Source organism: Felis catus, chromosome D4 (genome assembly GCF_018350175.1).
Source record: "Felis catus isolate Fca126 chromosome D4, F.catus_Fca126_mat1.0, whole genome shotgun sequence".
Lineage (NCBI taxonomy): Eukaryota > Metazoa > Chordata > Mammalia > Carnivora > Felidae > Felis > Felis catus.
The window spans coordinates 16,822,646-16,847,404 of record NC_058380.1 but is presented as its reverse complement, the minus strand read 5'-3'; the positions used below and the strand labels follow the sequence as shown (position 1 = coordinate 16,847,404).

Below are 24,759 nucleotides of genomic sequence, written 5' to 3'. Positions count from 1 at the left end.
CTGAGGGCACCTGAGAAGGCATAGACAAGGATATAGCACTTGGTATTGACCTTGAGGGAAGAGTAGGAGGGAGCATCCTAGGCAGAGGTGGCCGTTCAGGGCCAGGCACACAGCTGGAGTTTAAGGCACATGCAGAAAGAGGTGATAAGGCTACAGGCTGGGTATGCCTTGCGGCAGAGGACGGGGACAACCAGGGAGACTGGAGCCATACTAGATGCCATGCTGATGGGCTGAGAGCAGAGGGCTCTCAAAGGAATTTGAACAGGAGAATGAATAGGAAATAATACAGTCAGGTCTGGCTTTTACAGAGAGTCTCAATAGACAATCTGTACTAGAACCACCTGTGGGATGTGGAAATACAACCAGCAGCACCACAATGCTGATAACCCATGCCAAACCTATGGGATCCAAAACCCTACTGCAGAGTTGACTGCATAGTTGATGGTGATATACATCTAGAACCTGGATTCTAGAAAATGACTCTGGGAGAAGTAAAAGAGGTTGGAGGGGAAGATGCCAGAGAGAGAGAGAGAGGGAGAAATGATTAGGTACTGTGCATCAGATGTGTGCATATGTAGAGTGTTTGTTTGTTTGTTTCTGTGCTAATGACACATATAGGGTCAAAACTATATATATAGGAAGAGTAAGTGGCACAGCGTTGTAATTAAAAGGCAGATTAAGTCAATGTCAAAGGCTACATACCACGTGATTCTCACTTTAAGACATTCTGCAAAAGGCAAAGCTGGAGACAGGATAAAGATTGGTGGTTGCAAGCGGTTATGGCGGGGGGAATGAATAAGTGGAATGCAGACAATTTTTAGGGCAGTGACGCTGTTCTGTCTGATACTATAATGATGGAAATATATCGTTGTGTATTTGTTCAAACTATGGAATCTACAGCACCAATCCCTGATGTAAACTGTGGTCTTTGAGCGATAATCACGTGTCAGTATAGGTTCATCAGTGGTACAAATGTACCACTCTGATGGGCAATGTTGATAGTGGTCAGGGGTTGTGGGTGTGTAGGGGTGAGGGGGTACATGGGAAATCTGTACCACTGGCTCAATTTTGCCGTGAACCTAAAACTGCTTTAAAAAACAAAGTCTGTTTAAAAAAGAAAAGTCCGATATTTTGGGTGGGAATCCTAGCTCTACAAATTACCAGCTCTATAACCTTGGGCAAATTATTTAACTTCTTTATGATTCAATTCTTGCCTATAAAATAGACTGAAGTTTCTATTTAAAGTGTGAATACATGGAAAACACTTTAAAAGTACCTGGTGCATTGTAAGAGTTCAGTAAGTGTTGGCTCTTATTGTTATTATTAATTCCAGAAGGGCAAGTATGAATGCATTCGTGCTGGCATACTTATGTATATAAGCTATTAAATTAATTTGCTTCAGTGAAGCAAGGGACACATCTGCAGGATGTTTTGCTGGGACAGTTGAGAAGGTTACAGAAAAAAAAAACCATTTAGAACATTCATGATGGTCTCATAAGACTTTCTGGTCAATCAAAAATAGGGGAAGAACTGAGGTTGTAAGCAAAACTTACCCAAAGGGAGAGGAGAATTATTCAGGTAAAGAGGTCAGTGATAGGAGAAAGAGGTGTTAAGAGAGAGTAGAGGAAGCCAAGATATCAGAAATTAATTCCACTGCGTCACAACTTTCCCTACGAATGTCCTTTTGTATATTCCCTACGAATGTCCTTTTGTATATTCCCTACGAATATCTGCCATTTGTCTCTTTCTTGCAGTCACAGTGTTTTGCATGATTTGTGCATAAAAGTTTGACTTTTAAACTGATTGTTCATAGGTGTGTCCAAACATGTTGGGGATGCCCTGAAAGCCCATTCCTTCCGGTCCTTGAGAAAAATCTGGACAGTTGGAATCCCTCCTTGGGGTGTCATTGAGAACCAGAGAGATCTTATTGGAAAAGATGTAAGTAGACAACCCATTCACAACAGAAGGGGATGAACGTGTATCCAATTGCCAACTTAGCACCACCTGGATATCTAAACGCCATCTCAAATGTAATGTACCTCAAACCAACTTTGGTCTTCCTACTTGCCCCATCTTAGAAAGTAATGATCCCATCCCTACACTTGTTCAAGCCAAAAGCCTTAGACTAATCCTAGAATGATCTCTGTCTCACAACTCAACCTAATCCATCAGTAAATTACCTCAGCTTCACTTTTTCTTTTTCTTTCTTTCTTTCTTTCTTTCTTTCTTTCTTTCTTTCTTTCTTTCTTTCTTTCTTTCTCTTTCTTTCTTTCTTTCTTTCTTTCTTTCTTTCTTTCTTTCTTTCTTTCTTTCTCTTTCTTTTCTTTCTTTTTTTCTCCCTTTCTTCCTTTCTTTCTTTCTTTCTTTCTTTCTTTCTTTCTTTCTTTCTTTCTTTCTTTCTCTTTCTCTCTCTCTCTCTCTCTCTCACTCTCTCTCTCTCTCTTTCTTTCTTTCTACAGAAAGAGAGAGAGAGTGCCTGCGCATGTGAGCAGGGGAGGGGCAGAGGGAAAGGCAGAGAGAATCTTAAGCAGGCTCTGTGCTCAGCGCAGAGCCAGAAACGGGGCTTGATCTCAGAACCCTGGGATCATGACCTGAGCTCAAATCAAGTCAGACACTCAACTGAATGAGCCACCCAGGCACCCACCCCCCTTTTTTAGCTTTACTTAAATATAGAAATATATCCAGAATCTGACCTCTTCTGTTACCTCCACTGTTACCGAGCAGCCCCCTTTCCTGTCTCCTGGATGACTGTAGTAATAGCTTTCCCTTCTCTCATCCTTGTCTCTCACTGCAATCTAATCTCAGCACAGTAGCCAGGATGATGCTTCCAAAATACAAATCAGATCGTGCCACTTCTCTGTGAAAAACACTTCAGTGACTCCTATCTGGTTCAGAGTAATAGCCGAGTTTCTTGCACAGGCGTGCGTGTGATAACATGACGTGAACCTGCTCTTTCCTTATCTTGTACTACTCTCTGCTTTATCCTATGTATTGGTTCTTTGATCCCATCTGTTTTTCTAAAGGAAGGAACTTGTCTAAGTCTGTTTATGAGTAGTGTATATTTCTGATAAAAGTCTCAGGTATTACAAAAGGTATGAAAAGGAAAGATAACCGCTATTAACATTTTGGGGTGTATCATTCCAGAATTTTTACTACGTATGTGTACGTATGCATAATAAGAAACAGTTTGTATGAAAAAAAGTAGTAACAGAAACCCACTGATATGAATCTGGTATTTAGCTTAATTATTTAACATAATTACTTCTCTATGTAAATTAATATAGACATGTATGTGGTTTATCTTAACTTTCATTTTGGAAAATTTCAAACATACTAAGGAGTAGAGTTGTGAAAATAATGAACTCCTATGTCCCTATGTCCCAGCTTCAACAGCTATGAGCCCAGAGCCAATTTTGTTTCATCTATTCCTTATCCATTCCCCACTCCAATATTTTAAAGCAAATTCCAGATATCAAATAGCATCATTGGTAAATATTTTACCAGTATTTCTAATTAACCAATTAATTTACCAATAATTTGGTATTTCTAAGTACCAAAAAGTAGGCATTCTTTTTTTTTTATATGAAATTTATTGACAAATTGGTTTCCATACAACACCCAGTGCTCATCCCAAAAGGTGCCCTCCTCAATACCCATCACCCACCCTCTCCTCCCTCCCACCCCCCATCAACCCTCAGTTTGTTCTCAGTTTTTAACAGTCTCTTATGCTTTGGCTCTCTCCCACTCTAACCTGTTTTTTTTTTTTTTCCTTCCCCTCCCCCATGGGTTCCTGTTAAGTTTCTCAGGATCCACATAAGAGTGAAACCATATGGTATCTGTCTTTCTCTGTATGGCTTATTTCACTTAGCATCACACTCTCCAGTTCCATCCACGTTGCTACAAAAGGCCATATTTCATTTTTTCTCATTGCCACGTAATATTCCATTGTGTATATAAACCACAATTTCTTTATCCATTCATCAGTTGATGGACATTTAGGCTCTTTCCATAATTTGGCTATTGTTGAGAGTGCTGCTATGAACATTGGGGTACAAGTGGCCCTATGCATCAGTCCTCCTGTATCCCTTGGATAAATCCCTAGCAGTGCTATTGCTGGGTCATAGGGTAGGTCTATTTTTAATTTTCTGAGGAACCTCCACACTGCTTTCCAGAGCGGCTGCACCAATTTGCATTCCCACCAACAGTGCAAGAGGCTTCCCGTTTCTCCACATCCTCTCCAGCATCTATAGTCTCCTGATTTGTTCATTTTGGCCACTCTGACTGGCGTGAGGTGATACCTGAGTGTGGTTTTGATTTGTATTTCCCTGATAAGGAGCGACGCTGAACATCTTTTCATGTGCCTGTTGGCCATCGGATGTCTTCTTTAGAGAAGTGTCTATTCATGTTTTCTGCCCATTTCTTCACTGGGTTATTTGTTTTTCGGGTGTGGAGTTTGGTGAGCTCTTTATAGATTTTGGATACTAGCCCTTTGTCCGATATGTCATTTGTGAATATCTTTTCCCATTCCGTTGGTTGTCTTTTAGTTTTGTTGGTTGTTTCCTTTGCTGTGCAGAAGCTTTTTATCTTCATAAGGTCCCAGTAATTCACTTTTGCTTTTAATTCCCTTGCCTTTGGGGATGTGTCGAGTAAGAGATTGCTACGGCTGAGGTCAGAGAGGTCTTTTCCTGCTTTCTCCTCTAAGGTTTTGATGGTTTCCTGTCTCACATTTAGGTCCTTTATCCATTTTGAGTTTATTTTTGTGAATGGTGTGAGAAAGTGGTCTAGTTTCAACCTTCTGCATGTTGCTGTCCAGTTCTCCCAGCACCATTTGTTAAAGAGGCTGTCTTTTTTCCACTGGATGTTCTTTCCTGCTTTGTCAAAGATGAATTGGCCATACATTTGTGGGTCTAGTTCTGGGGTTTCTATTCTATTCCATTGGTCTATTTGTCTGTTTTTGTGCCAAAAAAGTAGGCGTTCTAAAATATATGGACAATTAAAAATATATATAACCACATTACCATTTTCATACCTAAAAAAATTAATAGTTAATTTCTGAATATCAACAACTAGCCAGTCCACGTTCAACATTCTGATTGTGTCATATTTTTTAGTTGTTTGATTTCATCATCCAGAAAAGTTCCCTACAATGTGATGGGTTGATGTCTCCTGAGTCACTTATTTTCAGTCGTTTTTAATCTATGGATTTTCCCTCCATCTCTTTTTTGGGGGGGGTGCAATTTGTTTGTTAAAGAAACTGGGTCACGGGACGCCTGGGTGGCTCAGTCGGGTAAGCATCCGACTCTTGGCTTCGTCTTAGGTTATGATCTCACAGTTTGTGAAATCAGGCCCTGAGTTGGGCCCTGTGCTGAAAGTGTGGAGCCTGCTTGGGATTCTCCCTCTCTCTCTCTCTCTCTGTCTCTGCCCCTCCCATGCATGCTCTGTCTCTCAAAATAAATAAATAAACTTAAAAATAAAAAAAGAAACTAGGTCATTTGTTCTAAAGAGTTTCCCATAGTTTGGATTTTGCAAATTTAGCCTGTTATAGTAGGGTTTAGCCTATTTCTCTGTCTCGTCTCTTCTTTAAGTTGGTAGTTTGATCCAAAGGTATGATTAGATACAAGTTCTTTTTGTGCAAGTTTATGCCATAAGAGATGTGTCTGTCCTTCTCCCTCATAACATATGATTGCTTTTCTTTTTATAATGTCACTGACTAGATTCATGACCTCAGCAGAGTTGCAAATACTGATATGAAATTATTGTGTTCTTTATTTATTAGCTTAAACACTCTATAAAGGAAACATTTTCTCATCAGCCATTTGGTTTGCTTTGTGGTACTGTTGTATGGGAAAGGACACAATGTTTGATTCTCTCTTTATTTTCCAGCTTTCAAAGCAATGAATTGGTTATCTACCATTCTCCAAGGTGAACAATGAGATTTTTTTTGAAACATATCAAATATGTTTCAAGTCATTATTCCATCTAGTTATTACTCTTAATTATGCTCAACTCATCCCGTTTTGGCCAGTGGAAACTTTTCAAGTTATCTCTTGAGTCCTTTTAACACAATTCTAGTTGTTTTTCCTTGCTTCCTTGTGTTTTACTCTGAAAAAAAAACAAAAAACAAAAAACAAAAAACTGTTCCAGGCTAATTGTTTATATTGTTTTGCTCCTAGAGAAATGGCTGGTTGCTCTTAGTGGGAAATTATAGTAAAAGACCGCATTCTAGGGGTAAAAGGTGCATTCTGATTTTTCATGCCTAATAATGCTCTACTGTACTGTAGTACTTTAATAGTACTATAATTTAACCATTCTTCTATTATCCATTTTGTTTTGCTTTTATAAAAAATGATATTAATGTTATGATAAGATACTTTAGATGTATTAAATCTATTAGTTATTTTCTTCTTGATTTCTGTCATCTGTATCACTGTTAGGAATTATAAAGATAACTTTTAAAGTTAAAATGTGTATTGTTTTTTAGGTAACTTTTAAAGACTAATGTTGGTAAAATTTATAGTGTTTTTTACCTCATTGTTTCTTTTAAGCCTCACAGCAACCCTCTGGTGTAAGAATTATCATTCTCCCTTGGACGTGAGGCAAGTAAGCCTGAGAAAGGAGGCAGGAGTTACCCAGAGTTAAAGTTAGGAAGTAGAAGAGTCTGGGCCCTCTTACTCCAAATAGTGTGCTTTTCGTCTCTAAAAACAAATGAGAATTGGAGTGGCTTAAGGAAGAATCCACAAATATTGATAAAGATCGGGATGTTTTATATTGAGTGGATGGATCTCCATTTGGTTGGTTGGCTGTCACTCTTCATTTCAATACTAGAAAAAAAAAAGCAGTGTCAAAATATTATTTTGGAATAGATCTATTGAAAGGCATATTTTCTGGATAGCAGTGCAGTCTGTATATTACTGTATGTCCTTGAACTCTTTTATTACAATCTGAGACAAGGTAAGTACAGAAATTAAAAATAAATATTTAGAACCATTTTTAGCAATGTGGTAGTGCTGTGACACCTAAGTATATGGCCGGTGGACTCATCTTTCTGAGCACAGTGCGTGCAAGGGTTGTTGAACTTGTGTCCTTGTGTTGTGAGTCTCATGTAGAATGAGCCGCATACTGGTTACACATAGTAGGACCACATAGCGATCCATAAAAAATGGGAGATTAAAAAAAAGAGTTGGTTCTTCACTGTGGATAGCCTGAGATACACCTCTGTAGGTAGCAAGTGGCACTTATTAGCCTTGGCAGGAACTGCATAGTGCATGGGCAGCCCTTTGGAGCAGTTGAGCCCAGGGAAGGACCTCGGACTCTAACCCTCTCTTGTCTTCCAGGTGGTGTGCCTGTACCAGACTCTGGGCAACCCCCTCAGCAAGCTCACCACACTCAACAGCATGCACTCCCACTTCATCTTGTCCGATGATGGGACTGTGGGCAAGTATGGAAATGAGATGAATCTCAGGAGGAACCTGGAAAAGTACCTCTCTCTACAGAAAATACATAGCCGTGAGTACCACAGAGGCTCAGCCACCAGGGCCTGGCTGGGGCACTGCTATGGAGAAAGGCACTCCTTTGTCATCCATATGGAGTGGAGAGGTCCAAGCTGGTCTCTGCCTAAATTAACACGAGTGAATCCACAGCCAGAAGAAAGCAGGATGTGAGGTGGTGCGGACTTGTGGATGGCAGGAGAGGGGAAGAAGTCTTGGAGACAGCATAGTCAGGAGAGGACTGGAACAGTGGAGACTTTAGCAGAGCCTCCAGCATACTGTAGGGTTGGGTAGGTGGAGGATGGTTGGGTAGTGGGAGTATTGTTACCGGAATGGGAATGACTAAAGGGCAGTAACTAGACTGGACTGAGAAGAGTGGGGGTATGAATTTGATCATCAGGGAGGATGGCATTTCATATGTGGTGATGTCCCCTAGACAGGGAAGGGTTAAAAGCAAACAGAGCTTTTAGAAATAGGGACCTTTGCATACTTTGGCTATTGTTGATAGTGCTGCTATAAACATTGGGGTGCATGTGCCCCTTCGAATCAGCATTTTTGTATCCTTTGGATAAATACTGAGTAGATCCCAAATGTCCATTGACTGATGAATGGATAAAGAAGATGTGGTATATATATATATATATGTGTATACACACACACACACACACACACACACACACACACACAATGGGATATTACTCAGTGATCAAAAGCATGGAATCTTGCCATTTGCAACAACAACGTGGATGGAATTAGAGTGTATTATGCTAAGTGAAGTAAGTTGGTCAGAGAAAGATAAATACCATATGATTTCACTCATATGTGGAATTTAAGAAACTAAACAGATGAATATAGGGAAAGGGAAGGAAAAATAAGATACAAACAGAGAGGGAGGCAAACCATAAGAGATTCTTAAATACACAGAACAAACTGAAGGTTGCTGGTAGGGTATTGGATGGGGGGATGGGCTAAATGGGTGATGGGCATTAAGGAGCACACTTGTTGGGATGAGCACTGGGTGATATATGGAAGTTATGAAGCACTGAGTTCTACTCCTGAAACCATAATTATACGATATGTTAGCTAACTTGGATTTAAATAGAAATTTTAAAAATGGGTGTAACAAGTAAACAACAATGATAGGGACCTTTGAAGGTATCAGTGTTGTGTCATGCTTCCAGGGATGCTTTGAGATGGCCATTTTGGTAGTGTTTAAAAACAAAATTCAACTGAGTAAATTTAAAGATCTTATTGGCCTTATTCAGTGATTCATCGGTTGGACAGCATCCCATCTAGCGGGTAGAAAGGAATTCCAAGGAGCTGGACAGAATGGAAGACTTTTATAGGCAAAAGTTGGTGTGGCAAGGGAGTTATTCTAACAAGGATGGATTGTTCTGGACAAGGTCACTTTCCTTTGGGGGAAGGTGGGGTGGGCGTGGGGGTCCTACCAGGCCAATTACCTCCCTAGTGCCAACTATGTAATTCCAGAATGACTGGTTAAAGGTTATATTCCTGGGAGAGGCTGCAACTGCAATTAGGTATTAAATCTTCATTTGTTGATTTGGAGCTTAGCACAAGGGACTCCATTTTGGGCCTGTTGTCTCTTTTTTAATAGTATCTATAGGAAGGAGAAGAAAGGAAAGGGTCAGAATCAGCAAACATCCTTGGGTGGAGAGGTTGAAAGGTAGGTGCTGCCTGGAGAAATGGAGACTTTTCATCCAAGGCAGCAGAAAGTGGGCCTCTGTCTCTTTCCATGAGTTGAATCTTTCACAAAATACTCTCACCCTTGAGGAAGAAGACCAGAGAGCAAAGGCTCTTGGGAGGCTCAAGTCCTCTTCAACCTTCGACTTTTGGCTGGAAACGCTAAATGTCCTTCTAAAGTTCTGTCATCTACTGTCTGTGACCTTGGCTGATGGAGTTTACATCTGTTAAACTGTTTTCTTTTCTTTTTTTTTAGTTAATTTATTTTGAGAGAGAGAGAAAGAGAGAGTGAGCATGAGTAGGGGAGGGGCAAAGAGAGGGAGAGTGAGAATACCAAGCAGGCTCCGTGCTGTCTTGCGGAACCTGATGCAGGGCTTAATCTCACAACCCTGAGATCATGACCGGAGCTGAAATCATGAGTTGGATACTTACCATTTGAGACACCCAGGTGCCCCTAAACTGTTTTCTTAATATAAAAGGGAAGGAACTGTCTACCTCTACCTTTTGTTGTGAGAATTGAGATAATGTATGTTTGATGTGCCTAGAATAGTGTTGGCTGTATAGTATGCCCTTAATAAATGTCTGTTTATTCCTTTCCTTTTATTCCTCTTTGATACAGGTAATCTCCTTGTTGGGGTGGGGTTCTGTGTGGGAGGGACGCTGGGAACTGTTGCCAGTCACTTTGTGCTTAGTGTGAATGAAACTTGGAGGCTCATTTAAGTCAGGAAGTGGGGAGAGAGGGTCAGGTCCTCTGCAGAGTAGATGTGGGTGGGGGGAAAGAAGACCCATAGAGGAGATGACAGGTCAGAGACTGGCCTTGAAGAAGAGTTCCTGCAGGGAGGGTTCCTTTTGGGGTCACAAATATCAATTCCCTGAAATGTCCTGTTGCCTCTCTTGATCTATGCTCACCATAGAAATTGCTCAGGGGGTTCCTACAGCATCATAATGTGTGCTCCAGGAGAGCAAAGTCTTGTCTTTCTTATTCTGATCCATTTGTGGATGAATGCATACAACCTGAAGCTTACATACGGGGTCAAGGAACATTTCTGTTTTCAAAGGTCTTGAAACTTAGGATTTATTTGGAGAGTTTCACTGCGTATATAGAAAGAATGTGGAGTCCATTTCAGTGGATTGGTAACATTTATTATTCTAAGGGAAACCAATATGAAGGAGCAAAAACAGTAAGCCACCTACACACACACACACACACACACATGCACACGCGCGCGCGCGCACACACACACACACACACACACACACATACACACTCACAGGAAAGGAAGGAAGGAGAGAAGGAAGGAAGGGGAGAGAAGAAGGGGAAGAAAAAGGATTAATGAAGGGAGGGAGGGAGGAAGACAAAAAATCAAAGTCTCCAACAGACCCAAAATTCTTATGTATCAAAGCTGATTTTCATACCCATCATGTTCACTACTTCCTACCATATTTGTATTGCTTAAAAAGAGATTTATTTGGATGGAATAATACTTACATATTTTGCTGATTTCTTTTATTTCTTTTCAGCTGGACTTCTTAGAGTCCCCGGCAAACCCTTGATCCTGGCCAAGAGTACTTACAAAAAATCCAAAAAATAAAAAACAAAAAACCAAAAAAACCTGACATCATAAAGTTGCTCTAGGAATTCCTGGATTCAGCCATTTGAAACGTGGCCAGTGTCAGTTCCTAAGCCTCCGAGGATAGAAAGCATAGGATCAGATGCCTTTGTGTCTCTTCACAGTCCAACTCTCAATGGAATAGCATGCTTTCCTGGAATGTCCATTCTAGGAGCTTTTAATTTGGAGGCATGATATTGTATTCTTGCCTAACTCTGGGATCCAAGAATAGAGGCAGCTCTCTAGTGAGATTTCTCAGCAAGAACATGACAATTTTTTTCTTTTTTTAACAAGTTTAATTAGCATCAGTGAGATCCTTTTGGTAGGAAGCAATCATAAATATTTTTATTTTTGTGGGAAATAGTTATTGCTTCAAGAAAGATATACCCAGTAGAAATTGAATTCCCTCTTTCCCCTTGTTGATTTTTTTCCTGATGATAAAAGTACTATATATTCTCATATTCAGATAAAGCAAAGAGAGCACATGAGAAAAGGAAGGGTTTTCCATATTCTCACAATAAAAACCTCACCATTGTCAACTTTATCATATATATACTTTTAGAAATATTCTACACACACACCCAGAACAACATTTTTTAAACAAACACTAGATTAATATAATATACATGCTTTTCAACTTGGATGCATTTCTACATCAATAAGGATAGCTTAGGGGCACCTGGGTGGCTCAGTTGGTTAAGCATCTGACTTCGGCTCAGGTCATGATCTCACTGTCTGTAAGTTCGAGCCCCACATTGGGCTCTGTGGAGACAGCTCAGAACCTGGACCCTGCTTCGGGTTCTGTGTCACCCTCTTTCTCTGCCCCTCCCCTGCTCGTGCTCTGTCTCTCTGTCTCTCTCAAAAATAAACATTAAAAGAAATTAGAATAACTTAGCACATCTTTAATGGCTGCATCGTGTTTCATTATATAGGATATAAGAGATGCTCTCACAAAAGTTTTTTCCATAGATTTCAATAATTCATGATTAATGGTTCTTTATTTTTTAAATTTTACTCATGTTTATTTTGGAGAGAGAGGGAGAGAGAGAGAGAGAGAGAGAGAGAGAGAGAGAGAGAGAGAGAGTATGAGTGGGGGAGAGTCAGAGAGAGAGGGAGACACAGACTCTGAAGCAGGCTCCAGGCTCTGAGCTGTCAGCACAGAGCCTGGCGTGGGGCTCAAACTCATGAACTGTGAGATCATGACCTGAGCCAAAGTCAGACGCTCAACGGACTGAGCCACCCAGGCGCCCCCATGATTAATGGTTCTTTTTCAACATTTCCCCAAATCCTCCCCTCCCTTCTTCATTAATAATAGTTTGATGTGTACCCTTCCAGAGTTTCTGGTCATATATATATGTAGAGATATATGGATGTATACTTATACACATATATATCATACAAGCATACATATAATGCAAACATATATAAAATATATATTCATGTATGTGGTTTTAAAACTATAAAAAGGATTGTACTATATACATCATTCTGTAACTGTTTTTCACTTAATATCTTCTCAGAAAGAATGACTCCACTGTCTTCGTTTCTTTTCTTTTTTTTTTGGTCTTCCTTCGTTTAATAAAAAATAAAATAGTATATCCTAGTGATAAGAAATTTTAACAGTGGAATACATTTAAAAAATAAAATATGTTGAAATATAAAAGTCTTTGAGAGTTACCCATCCCATCTTGTACTTAGAAATAATCATCATTAGAAATTGATTGACCTGGCAAATTTTGATCTTTTTTGGAGGTGAATGATAAATACATTGGGATCCATTATATTTCTGGGTTTTTTTCAAGATATGTTTGAAGTTTCCACAATGAGAAGTTGAAATTTCTTGAAGACTACTTAAAAAAAATTATTTTTTAAATTAGGGGCGCCTGGGTGGCTCAGTTGGTTAAGCATCTGACTTCAGTTCAGGTCATGATCTCATGGTTTGTGAGTTTGAGCCCTACATCAGGCTTGTTGCTGACAGCGAGGAACCTGATTGGGATTCTCTCTCTCTGCCCCTCCCTTGCTCTCTATGTCTCTTAAAATTAAAAAAACTTTAAAAATTTTTTGTTTTTTGTTTTTTTTTTTTGTAATTAGTGAAAACCTTTATCTACCTTTTTAATGGGGGAAAGCTTGAAGATGCTCTCACCACATTTAAGTGACTTTATTGACAGTCCAAGCTTCTGGCTTGGTCTTGAACTAAACAAGCCTGGGTGAGTCCAGGAGGAAAGAGGGGTGAGTGTAAGTAAAAGGTTTATGTGGTAATTGAAAGACTGGTGTCGGGGAAAGCAAAAGGGATGCCTGGCCAAGATAGGAGTTCTTTGTAACAGTTTGGTGTTGCCTGTCATCTGAAATAGGTTCCAGGCAAGGCGTACCCGTGGTGGGGCTGGTGGTGGAAGGAGGTCCCAATGTCATCCTCGCGGTGTGGGAGACTGTGAAAGACAAAGACCCGGTGGTGGTGTGTGAAGGCACAGGCAGGGCGGCCGACCTCCTGGCCTTCACCCACAAACATTTAGCAGACGAAGGGTGAGTTGCTGACTCCTCAGTTTTTAAGCCGCGGTGACTGTTTATTCCTCCGTTTCAGTTCTTTAAGCTCTGCTTTTATGTGGGCCAGATATCCTTGGGGGCAGAGGCTGAGACTGGAATTAACTTTCCAGTGATTTTTTTGTGTATTAATTAATGCCCAAATGCTCTCCCCTGATGCAAGTTGCTCTCTTTTTTAGCTGAAGAATGGTCTTGCCTCTATCAGGGGCTCTTGAACCCTGTCTGAGCTTCAAGGGAAAAAGCATCCCAGCGGGGGTGGGGGTGGGGGGTGTTGAGAGGAGACGCGTCAGAGAGGAGACGCTCCTGAAGTTGGCCTTGATAGCTGAGAAAACCCTGTGGTGACTGAGGAGACCAGTGCTGGCCCCCCGATCACCTTCAGATTCGTTTGCCTTTAGTAAAAATAGCAGGAATTGGGGGAAATCGGCATCCTGGCATTTATCTAACATATGTTATATTTATTTGAGGCTTTAACTCTTTAGCCTTTTCAAATAAAAAGGTAGTTTTTCTGTAGCCATGCCTATATCCGGTGTGATTTTTCCAATTTCAAAAGCATAATATTTCTTCTGTGTAAGTAAATATAATGCCTATGAACTAAATGTTGGCCCTACCAGTTTACACAGTAAATGTGTATTCACTGCTTATGGTATAAATGCTCTGACGACCCTTTTCTTACACTCCCTCTCTCCCCTCAGCCCCTAGCCTCTACTTCTACGCTTTGACCCTGTTCTTATTCTTTCCCGTGTGTCTCTTTCCTAAATGTGTGCTTCTTAAACCTTCTGGAGTGTCGGATTCTTTGAGATATGATGCCTGCAGTTTCTGGCGATGCACAGTCCCCTGGAAATCTGTCAGCTCGAGAACCTTGTCCTGGAGTGCATTCTTTCCAGGATCATGGTGGATCTGTTCACGCTCACTTTCAAATTCAGCCTCTCCAGGTGCCCTGCTTCCTTTTGCTTCCTCCTCATTTGCTCTCACAGCAGAAGCATCAACAGAAACCTTTTCAGTCGGATGGGACAGACAAGGGTTCCTGCACTGAAGTGTTTGGCTCGTTCTCTTCTCTGTGTTGCACCAAGGCATTACCATTTCTCTCTCTTCCCAGGACCCTACGTCCTCAGGTGAAGGAGGAGATCATCTGCATGATTCAGAGCACTTTCAACTTTAGTCTTAAGCAGTCCAAGCACCTTTTTCAAATTCTCATGGAGTGTATGGTGCACAGGGATTCTGTGAGTATGATGAGTTGGTAACTTTACCAACTTTAAAACTGGTAATTTGCATCATTTGTAATATTTGTTTCCAAAACTTTTATTTTTTTTATTGTTTATTTATTTTTGAGAGAGCGTGCATGTGTGTACATGAGTGAGCAGGTTGGGGAGGGGCAGAGAGAGAAAGGCAGAAAGAATTTGAAGCAGGTTCCATGCTGTCAGCGCACAGCCTGACTCGGGGCTCGAACCCACAAACCGTGAGATCATGACCTGAGCTGAAGTCGGATGCTCATCTGATCGAGCCACCCAGGCACCCCTCCGCAACATTTAAAACTAAGGGTTTTTTTTTTTCTTTTTTTAAGATTTTATTTTAATATTTATTTTTTTTAAGTAATCTCTACACTTAGTGTGGGGCTCAAACTCATGGCCCCAAGATCAAGAGTCACATGCTCTTCCAACTGAGCCAGCAAAGTGCCCCCCAAATAAGGAGTTTTTAATTTTACTTTGATTGTATATAGATCTGGAGAACTTCACCCTTATTTGAGTCAACTTGGCTTTTTATTCCCTGCCCTCCCCACCTCCCTACAATGCTTCACATTTCAGACTGCACTTAGGAGAAAAACCAACATGTCAGTATTACGGAAGAGTGAACACATTTAGTGATGATCACACATAAATATTTTCAGAGGGTAAAAGCATAGCTCCATGTGTTCTCTCTTGGCTTAGGTGACTGCATCATAACATCCTAGTAAATCATGTAGGAGATCTTTGGGGATGTACTGAACAATGGGAAATGTGGGAATTTACTCTGGGCCAGAAAATGGAGACCACAAACTATGGACTGTAAACATAATATAGACTCGTGAAAAGATTTTCGTGTTTTAGGGTACTTTGATCAAGATTTTTATCAATGACTTAGACGATATAAAGCCAACAGGTATAGTAAACATGCAAATATGTCATGATTCACAGTGATCTTTCCACAATTCAAAAGCTAGGCCAAATCACACAAGATTTTGGTAATATTTAAGCACCTGGCCTCAGACAAACAAATTGAACAAATTCAGGCTGGACAAAGCATGGATAAACATATGTGAAAAACACTTTTAAAGGTATCAGTTGACCTAATAACCACAAACCTAACAACCATGAGTGAGTGCAATATGGCAGTGACTGTTTATTCCAATTTCAGAGATGCCAAAGCTAAAACCTAGAGAATTTAGGTGATTTGCACAGAGTCAGCAGTTATAGAATGATAGAACTGAAATGGGGCTCAGAGTTGAAATTTTGTGTGTGGCCTACTACATTTGATATCTCCCACAGTACTCAGTAAGGAAAGGACACCTTAAAGAGATCACCCTTCTATTTGTGTCTTCCTGTCATCAAAGAGAGTAACAAACAGTGTAACGATCAAAGAGGAGGCAAGAGTAGTCAGCGATGGGTTTGCACATCTTAGGAATTAGGTCCTCGACTCCTGCATAATTGAGAGTTGATTTTATTCATGCACATAAAGGGGCTGTTAGTTGGAGGGAATTGTGGAAGCATCTGAATTGTGGAAGCATTGTTATTCTATCTTTACAGGACTTTAGAGATTATTTAGTGGGTTCCTCTCACCTTGTAGATGAGAAACCTGAGGTTCAGTGGCCTGTAGATATTTCCCTCAAACTCACTAGTTGGTGGCATTTCTGGGCTTGCCAGACTTGGCTCTTTTTTTTCCAAACAGTTCCCTTTACTATATAAAATATATTTGCATTTAGAAAGCTTGAGATACATTCCTTAACAGCAAGCAGCCTTTTATAATCATAAATAAAATCCTTATTTGTCTTAAAAAAATCAATCTCATGTCCGGATGCATTGGACATTGACATTGTGAAGACTGGCTGTGCCCATCCATTGTAGTTACTCACTGGGTGCATTGTAATTGCCTCACTTATTTTATGAAAAATCCTTGAAGATTCACTTCTCATGAAAAAAGCAAAAATTTTGTTTCTCAGGCTACGTGAACAGAAGGATGTCATATGGTATCGCTTCAAAAGGAATGATTTTTTTTTTTTTTTCGCATTAGGAATTGACACCGAGGGGCTCCTGGGTGGCTCGGTTGGTTAAGTGTCTGACTTTGGCTCAGGTCATGATCTCACAGTTCATGGGTTTGAGCCCCACATTGGGCTCTGTGTTGATGGCTCAGAGCCTGGACCTGCTTCAGATTCTGTCTCTCCCTCTGTCTCTGCCCCTCCCCTGCTTGCACTCTGTCTTTCTCTCTCTGTCAAAAATAAATAAACATTAAAAAAATTTTTTTTTAAAAAGGAATTGACACTGAGTTTCTTTTCATTATAGTGTATCTATAGTAAATTTAGTGTAGTCATGTTTTTTCATGTGTTTCCTGTAGGATACATGGAATTTTTACGTTTTTTTTCCCTGAGCTTCCACAATTCTCTATTACCCTATTTAAAAAGTTTTCTATGAGTAAAAAGGGAAAGTAACAAATCAAGGAGATTAACCCTATGTGGTTTTTAACATTAATGTTTTGCTCAAGTCATTAGCTCTAGAATGCATTTTGTGGGTACTTTTTGAAACCATTTCTTTATGAGTTCCCAAAATGTGTGGCTTTCTGTGTTTCAACTGCTATAGATGACCATATTTGATGCTGATTCTGAGGAGTCACCAGACCTTGATTTAGTAATCCTAACGGCTCTGCTAAAAGGTGAGTGTCTGATGAGGGTTACATGTCTTCCTCGTTTCCTCTTCTCACGTTCCGTGGAACTCAGTATTTTTTATGTGGATATTTTAAATAGGATCTATGCTTGTTCCCTTCTTTACCCTAGGCACAAATTTAGCAGCATCAGAACAATTAAATCTGGCAATGGCTTGGGACAGAATGGACATTGCCAAGAAACACATCCTAACTTATGGACAACATTGGAAGGTATAGTGAGAATGAAGTTACTTGGGAAAAATATTTGGCTTGTAAGGGAGGGCCAAAAAAAAATGGAGGAGAGATAGATTGGTTTGGGAGGGGTGTGGAGGTAGCATTGCAATAGCTGGGTCCCCAGGATACCGGAGACATTTTTCTCATCAACTTTGTCTCCCTAAAAACATGTCTTTCCCCCTCAGGCTCTGCAGCCTGATTGAAACTGGCAAACAAAGTTGGGAGAAAGAAAGAATGGAAGCATATTTTATTTATTTTTTCTATGGCCAGATTTTTATATTGTGATTTCAAACTTGAAGTTTTCCTTATTTTTGAATTAAAATGTACTCACAATAGAAATAAGTGAAAATAGGGGCGCCTGGGTGGCGCAGTCGGTTAAGCGTCCGACTTCAGCCAGGTCACGATCTCGCGGTCTGTGAGTTCGAGCCCCGCGTCAGGCTCTGGGCTGATGGCTCAGAGCCTGGAGCCTGTTTCCGATTCTGTGTCTCCCTCTCTCTCTGCCCCTCCCCTGTTCATGCTCTGTCTCTCTCTGTCCCAAAAAAAATAAATAAACGTTGAAAAAAAAAATTAAAAAAAAAAAAAAAGTGAAAATAGCAAAAAAGTGAAAGAAGAAAGATTATCCATCGTGCTAATGATAATCACTATTAACATTTTGTTTTTAAGAACTGCAGTTGTGACCATACCATCGGTATATTATTCTTCAGTCAAACTAATACATGCACATTATTTAAAACTTTTTTGGGGGGGGCGCCTGGGTGGCTCAGTCGGTTGGGCGTCGGACTTCAGCTCAGGTCACGATCTCGCAATCTCATGGTCGGTGAGTTCGAGCCCCCCGTCGGGCTCTGGGCTGATGGCTCAGAGCCTGGAGCCTGCTTCCGATTCTGTGTCTCCCTCTCTCTCTGCTCCTCCCCCGTTCATGCTCTGTCTCTCTCTCTGTCTCAAAAATAAATAAACGTTAAAAAAAAAATTTAAAAAAATTAAAAAAAAAAGAAAACTTTTTTTTTCTTTTTTTTTGAGAGAGATAGGGAGGAGGGAGAGCACGTGAGGGAGAATGTGCACACGTGTGCATGAGCAGGGGAGGGTCAGAAAGAGAAGGAGAGAGAGAGAGAACCCCAAGCAGGCTCTACACTGTCGGCACAAAGCCCAATGCGGGGCTTGATCCAGCAAACAGTGAGATCATGACCTGAGCCAAAATCAAGAGTCAGATGGGTAACTACCTGAGCCACCCAGGTGCCCCATTTTTAAAACAGCTAATGGTACTAAAAGGCACTAAAACAATAACAACAACAAACAACAACAACAAGAAACACAGTAGTTCTTTGGCCTGCTGACCAGGAGACCCAAGTATTTTTGACGTTTTTTGATTGTACTGATATTTCAAAATCTCCATATTTCTAAATAACAAATCATATTGCTCTTTTCTGATTCATCTATTTTAGAGACCTCTCAACATTTCTCTCTGTGGTGCTGTCCTCACTGCTACAATCTGGACTGGTTGCCTGCTGTTCCCGGTTCTGGGCTGTCATGCTGGAATCTACCTTCATCATAGTGGAGATTCCCTTTGTCTCTCTCCTGTAGTGGAGCACCTGTTCTCTGTATCCCGTGCCTTCCTCTTGTTGGGCTTGCTGCTTTATTTTAATGGAGTGCATCCTTCAGTAGCTTTCTGAGAAAGGGAACATGGGAGAGAAACATTTTGAGAACTCACATGTTTGGAGATATTTTAATTAAAGACCAGAACTCATTTTGAATGCTTAGCTTCCAGCATTCAACATTGCTATTGAGAATAAAAATCTTTCTGTTTTCTGCTCCTTTGTCGCCATTTCTTTTCCTCTCTGGAAGTTCAAAAAAATATCTTTCTAGTGTTTTCCGATTTCACAATGATGCGTGCTGCTGTGAGTCTGGATATCCATAATGCTGGGCAGATGCTTTCAACTTAGCAATCACATGTTTCCATGCTGGGGAATTTGCTTCCTGTTTTTTCTGGGTTCTCTTTCTGGAATTCATAGCATTTAAATGTTGGACCTATGGACTGCTCCTCTAATCTTATCCTTTCCCTTTTATCTTCTATATCTTTCCTTTGCTAGATTTCCTCAATTTTCCTTTTTATGCCTTATGTGGAGCTTTTTGTTTCTGGTAGCATACTATTAATTTCTAGGAGCAAATTTGTTCTTTGCCTTTTTTTTTTTTTAAAGCATCCTGAATGTAGTATCTTATTTCGCTGAGGTTATTGATAGGTTTTTTTTGTTTTTGTTTTTGTTTTTGTTTGAGGTTTTCTTCTTCCTGCATTGTCTGATTCTTACTGATTGATGTTTTGTGGTGTGTTTTTTCTGGGCTTTTTATTTAAGAGTGGAGGAGAGAAAGCTCTTTAGAAATTCTGAGCATCTAGGTGAAGCTTAGCTGTAGTTTTGAGCTTCACGGTGGAGTGATCTGGATGCCGTTTGTTGGGGGACCTGAGATGGCAGCATATTCCTGCCTTTTCTCTTAGTTCCTTTACCAGAAAAGAATCCTCCAGACCCCTGCCTGGATAAGGTAAAAGCCTTGTTGCTAGTGTTAATGGAAGTCAGACAGGGGAAGAGGATTGGGAAGGTCTCAACATTAGTAATTCACTATTTGTACATCGATGTCATCCTGGAGCTGCCAGGATTTTGTGGCAGAGATCTGTTTGGTTCTTGGCTTTTCCCAGTTTCGATTTCTGGGGACTTTTACCTTGGGGGATTCTGGGGACTACTAAGTCAAGTACCACTTGACCATCTCCTTTCCGACTTCCAAAATGTTACTCTCTGGACCTCTGTGTTCTTGTGGATTCATTTCTTTAAGAAAAATTATTTTGCTATAATTTTAGTAAAGTTTTAGGCCAGAATAAAATTAAATGAGTGTTTTTAATTTGCCATTTGTATTCAGATAACCAGTGTAGTTTAAATGAAAACATGCCAAGTGAACACAACAACAAAAAAATAACCTTGATTTTTGTTTTATTAGAATTGCATTAAACCTACACATTAATTTGGGATGTTTACAATTATCAGTCTTCTGGAACCAGAACAGATTTATTTAAGGTGTCTTTTGTGCCTTCAAGTTCACTTTTTATTATTTCTTCACTCAGGTCCTGAACATTTCTACTACGATTGTATTTTATGATTGTTGTGTCTGTATTGAGATCAAATATATGTAATTCTTTAGTTATTTCTACTTTTTCAAGTTTCTGCTTTCTTAATTATCTCTATGTCTCTTATGTATTTCTACCTTCCGAAGCCTGGCACACTGGAGCAAGCAATGTTAGATGCTTTGGTGATGGATCGAGTGGATTTTGTGAAGCTCCTAATAGAATATGGAGTGAACCTCCATCGCTTTCTTACCATCCCCCGACTGGAAGAGCTCTATAATACAGTGAGTATTGGAACATCCCATCAACCACCTCCCTTAGGCTTTATTTATTAATTAGCTTAAGCTAAATGAGTATTAAATGTTTGTCTCCTTGAATATTCACGTACAAAGATAAATTAGAGATTTCTCAACCAAAGGGCAAACATTCTTACCAAATCTATTTTATCCTATAGTCATTTCTGTGTTTTTTATTTTAATTAATTACACAGAATAGAAATATAAACTCATCTAAGAAAATACCACAGTAAGACCATAGTTAAAGCCAATAATGTGAATAAGGACAAATTGCTTTTATTGAGTTGTTGGAGGCATCTCAACCTAAGGCCACCGTTAAAAGTCTGTTCCTGCAACTTTCCTATGCAAACCCTTTATTGAACATAGACCAGCTTACTCACTGTAAAAACACCATTCGCTCAAGCCAAGCACCCTTCTTGAAATGTCCTTTCTTGGCCTTTGAATCTCACCCTTTCTTCAAAGCCCTATTCAAGGCCTGCCTTTTTGAATATTCCAGTTCACAGTAAATCTGATCTTATGGTACATATTTTTTGCAACTCTTTTTGAACACACACAGTCTTGATAGTTTAGGTTATTTTCTCATGTAAGTCCCCACTCTCTTCAATTAGACTGTAAACACTATGAAGAAAGTACTTCTATTCTTCACTGACTCCCTCAAAACTTGCCTGAGTGTGGTAAGCATTCAATAAGTATTTGTTGATGGAATGTAATTGTGTGATGGATGGGGTTTGTAATTGTGTAGTTTATATATGATAAAGGATAGCTATAAACTATTTAAAATTTATTTTTATCTCTTAAAAAAAATAAAGTTAATTACGTTTTTACTATCTACGTATATATCTCTTTAAAATACATCTTGGGGGCACCTGGGTGGCCCAGTCTGTGAAGCCCCTGACTTCAGTTCAGGTCATGGCCTCAATGGTTAGTGGGTTGGAGCCCCACGTCAGGCTCTGTGCTGACCGCTCAGAGCCTGCAGCCTGCTTCGGATTCTGTGTCTCCCTCTGTCCCTGCCCCTTCCCTGCTCACACTCTGTCTCTGTCTCTTTCTCTCTCTCTCTCAAAATAAACAAACATTAAAAAAATTAAAAAAAATACACCTTGCTTTGAAAAGTATTTCAATCTAATTATGTCTTCTCTTAGGGAGTACCTTTCTAATAATTAATTGGGGTGAGCTTCATTACTAAAGAGGTTGAAGAAAATTGTCAGTATTCTGGGTTATTTGTACATTCTGAAATAAAATATTTTTTCCCTTTGCACGTGGTAATTAAAAGGAATCATTTTTTTCTTTTCTTCTTTATGACAGAAACAAGGACCCACCAATATGCTCTTGCATCATCTCGTCCGAGATGTAAAGCAGGTAACCTAATTACGAATGCGGACAGATTTCTTTGTGTATTGCCTTAGCTTTGTGATTGAGGTATTGCCAGATTTTGCCCTGTAAAATGTACATTTGCATTTTCTAGTGAATTACCTACCTCTTTGCCTCCGCCTCTGAATAATTTCATCACCAAACAATACTCGGAAGGTTTTTTTTCCTTATAATTTATTTTATGTTTTTAAGGATTTGATCTACCAAGTAAGTGGCACTAACTCATAATTATTTTCTCTGATAAAATATGAACCGGAGACATATAAAACTTTCAATCAGAACATTAGCTCAACATGATACAACAGTATTGCCAATGATGATAATATTTGCTGAAAATAAAGAAATTTTGTCCTTGTCCGGTTGTCTTTATCGGAGGACTAGTATGTGCTTTGCATTGTTTTGTTATTGTTTTTGACTATGAGCGATAGCTTGGGGTCCCTATCTTCTTTTTTAAGCCTACACATTGTTCTAGGGAGCCAGGAGGAATCACACTGCTCTATACCCTTGCTCATATTCTGCTTATAGTGTTCGCATTGAACTCTGAGTTAGGTCAGACTTCAAATAAAATCATCTGTTAGTTACCAAACCTTCCCAACTTTTTTTGTTTTTTAATGTTTTATTTATTTTTGAAAGAGAGAGAGAGAGAGAGACAGAGTACAAGCAGGGGAGGGGCAGAGAGAGAGGGAGACACAGAATCCGAAGCAGGCTCCAGCCTCCGAGCTGTCAGCACAGAGCCCAGGCAGGACCAAACTCATGAACCGCAAGATCATGACCTGAGCCAAAGTTGGATGCTTAACTGACTGAGCCACCCAGGAGCCCCCAAACCTTCCCACTTTAACAGACTTTTATGCCTTAATTCCTTCTCTTTTAATCACCAAGAACTTTTATTCACATCTGCAGAAAATTAGGAGAGACTCTTTTTTTGTCCCCATGATTAAAATCCATCCCTGGCACACTTTAAAAGTACTTCCCTCATTTCTCTGAAGTCTGGTTTTCTTGATGGAGAGTGTCCAGGCTTTCTGGCTATGTTGACTTGGTGGGACAGCCTTGGTGGAGGAAGACGTGTAGTTGGCAAAGTTAGACGTAAGCAAAAGAGTCTGTGTTGATATAAATTTAGTTTGCGTGATTTCTACTAGATCAAAATAATTCTCCGTAGATTATTTCCTTGAACTTTGATTCTATTACAGTAAGTGAAAGAAAAAGGAATGGAATAAGTTAAATCTGCTTTTAACTAGGAGCAACTAAGAGCATTAGTTTTGGTATTCCTTGCAAAAAGTAAGTTATGGATATGAAAAAGAAATTATTTACATTCATTCATATGTGAAATATGTAAATACATATTTATATCATTTATTGCATTTATTTATAAATAAGCAAATATATATATGTATATAAAGCCTTATTTCTTGTTCAAAACTTTGTGAATGTTGTTCATAATCTGTTTCAAAGATCTTGTTCAGCCCCATGTGTGCCTTAAAAATGTTGAAATAGGGGCGCCTGGGTGGCGCAGTCGGTTAAGCGTCCGACTTCAGCCAGGTCACGATCTCGCGGTCCGTGAGTTCGAGCCCCACGTCAGGCTCTGGGCTGATGGCTCGGAGCCTGGAGCCTGTTTCCGATTCTGTGTCTCCCTCTCTCTCTGCCCCTCCCCCGTTCATGCTCTGTCTCTCTCTGTCCCAAAAATAAATAAAAAACGTTGAAAAAAAAAAAAAAAAAATTAAAAAAAAAAAATGTTGAAATAAGTTGGATAGAGAAAGACAAATGCTGTGTGATTTCACTTAGATGTGGACTCTAGTAATCAAACAGAAACAGACTCGCAGATTCAGAGATCAAATTGTTGATTCCTGGAGAGGGCCAGAGTTGGATGGTGGGATCAATAGGTGAAGGAGATTATACAATAAAAATGTCCTGGGGATGTAATGTACAGCATAGGGAATATAGTCAACGGTATGGTACTAACTTTTTATGGCAACAGGTGATAACTAGACTTATCATGGGGACCATTTCATAATGTATAAAAATATGAAATCACTTTGATATGTACCTGAAACAAATAGGATAGTGTTTGTCAACTATACTTTAATTTAAAAAATGTACTATGAATGGTAGTTGAGAGTAACAGTTACGAAGAGGTAGTAAGGTGGGTTTTAAGTGGTCAAAGTAAACTTCAATTAGACCAAGACCCATGTATGTGGAAGTCTGCTGCTTAGCCCTCCTGCTCACCATTACATGTGTTTTGGTAGCTTCATGTTTTGATATCTTACATTGTTCTGTCATTCCATGTTCCTTATTTCTATTTGCTCTACTTCCTTCCATATTCTCATGTTGTGTGTGATATAGTCCACACAGTGCAGAGGGCTATAGCCATTTCAATGGAGAGGTGAAAGATTTTGGGTCACCTACATTCAGTATATTGAGGGGGAGGAAGAAATTTTCCTCAGTCCAAGGTTCTTCCAGCTGGACTAAGAATTAAATTTTACATGCGACAGATTAGCAGGAAAAAAACACCCAAAGTTTTATTGTGTGCACACAGA

At 39.7% G+C, this 24,759-nt stretch overlaps 1 protein-coding gene across 8 annotated transcripts in view; it reads left to right on the top strand.

Annotated features, from left to right (window-relative positions):
- The window catches only part of TRPM6 (transient receptor potential cation channel subfamily M member 6), a 204,504-nt gene that overhangs the window by 95,783 nt on the left and 83,962 nt on the right, over window positions 1–24,759 (top strand). For all 8 annotated transcript variants that reach the window (XM_045042481.1, XM_045042483.1, XM_045042484.1 and 5 more), the window contains 8 exons: window positions 1,814–1,938; window positions 7,335–7,506; window positions 13,150–13,318; window positions 14,433–14,556; window positions 17,164–17,236; window positions 17,358–17,458; window positions 20,714–20,848; window positions 22,163–22,216. In XM_045042481.1, coding sequence (XP_044898416.1) covers window positions 1,814–1,938; window positions 7,335–7,506; window positions 13,150–13,318; window positions 14,433–14,556; window positions 17,164–17,236; window positions 17,358–17,458; window positions 20,714–20,848; window positions 22,163–22,216 — 953 coding nt within the window. The remainder of the gene's footprint in view (window positions 1–1,813; window positions 1,939–7,334; window positions 7,507–13,149; window positions 13,319–14,432; window positions 14,557–17,163; window positions 17,237–17,357; window positions 17,459–20,713; window positions 20,849–22,162; window positions 22,217–24,759) is intronic.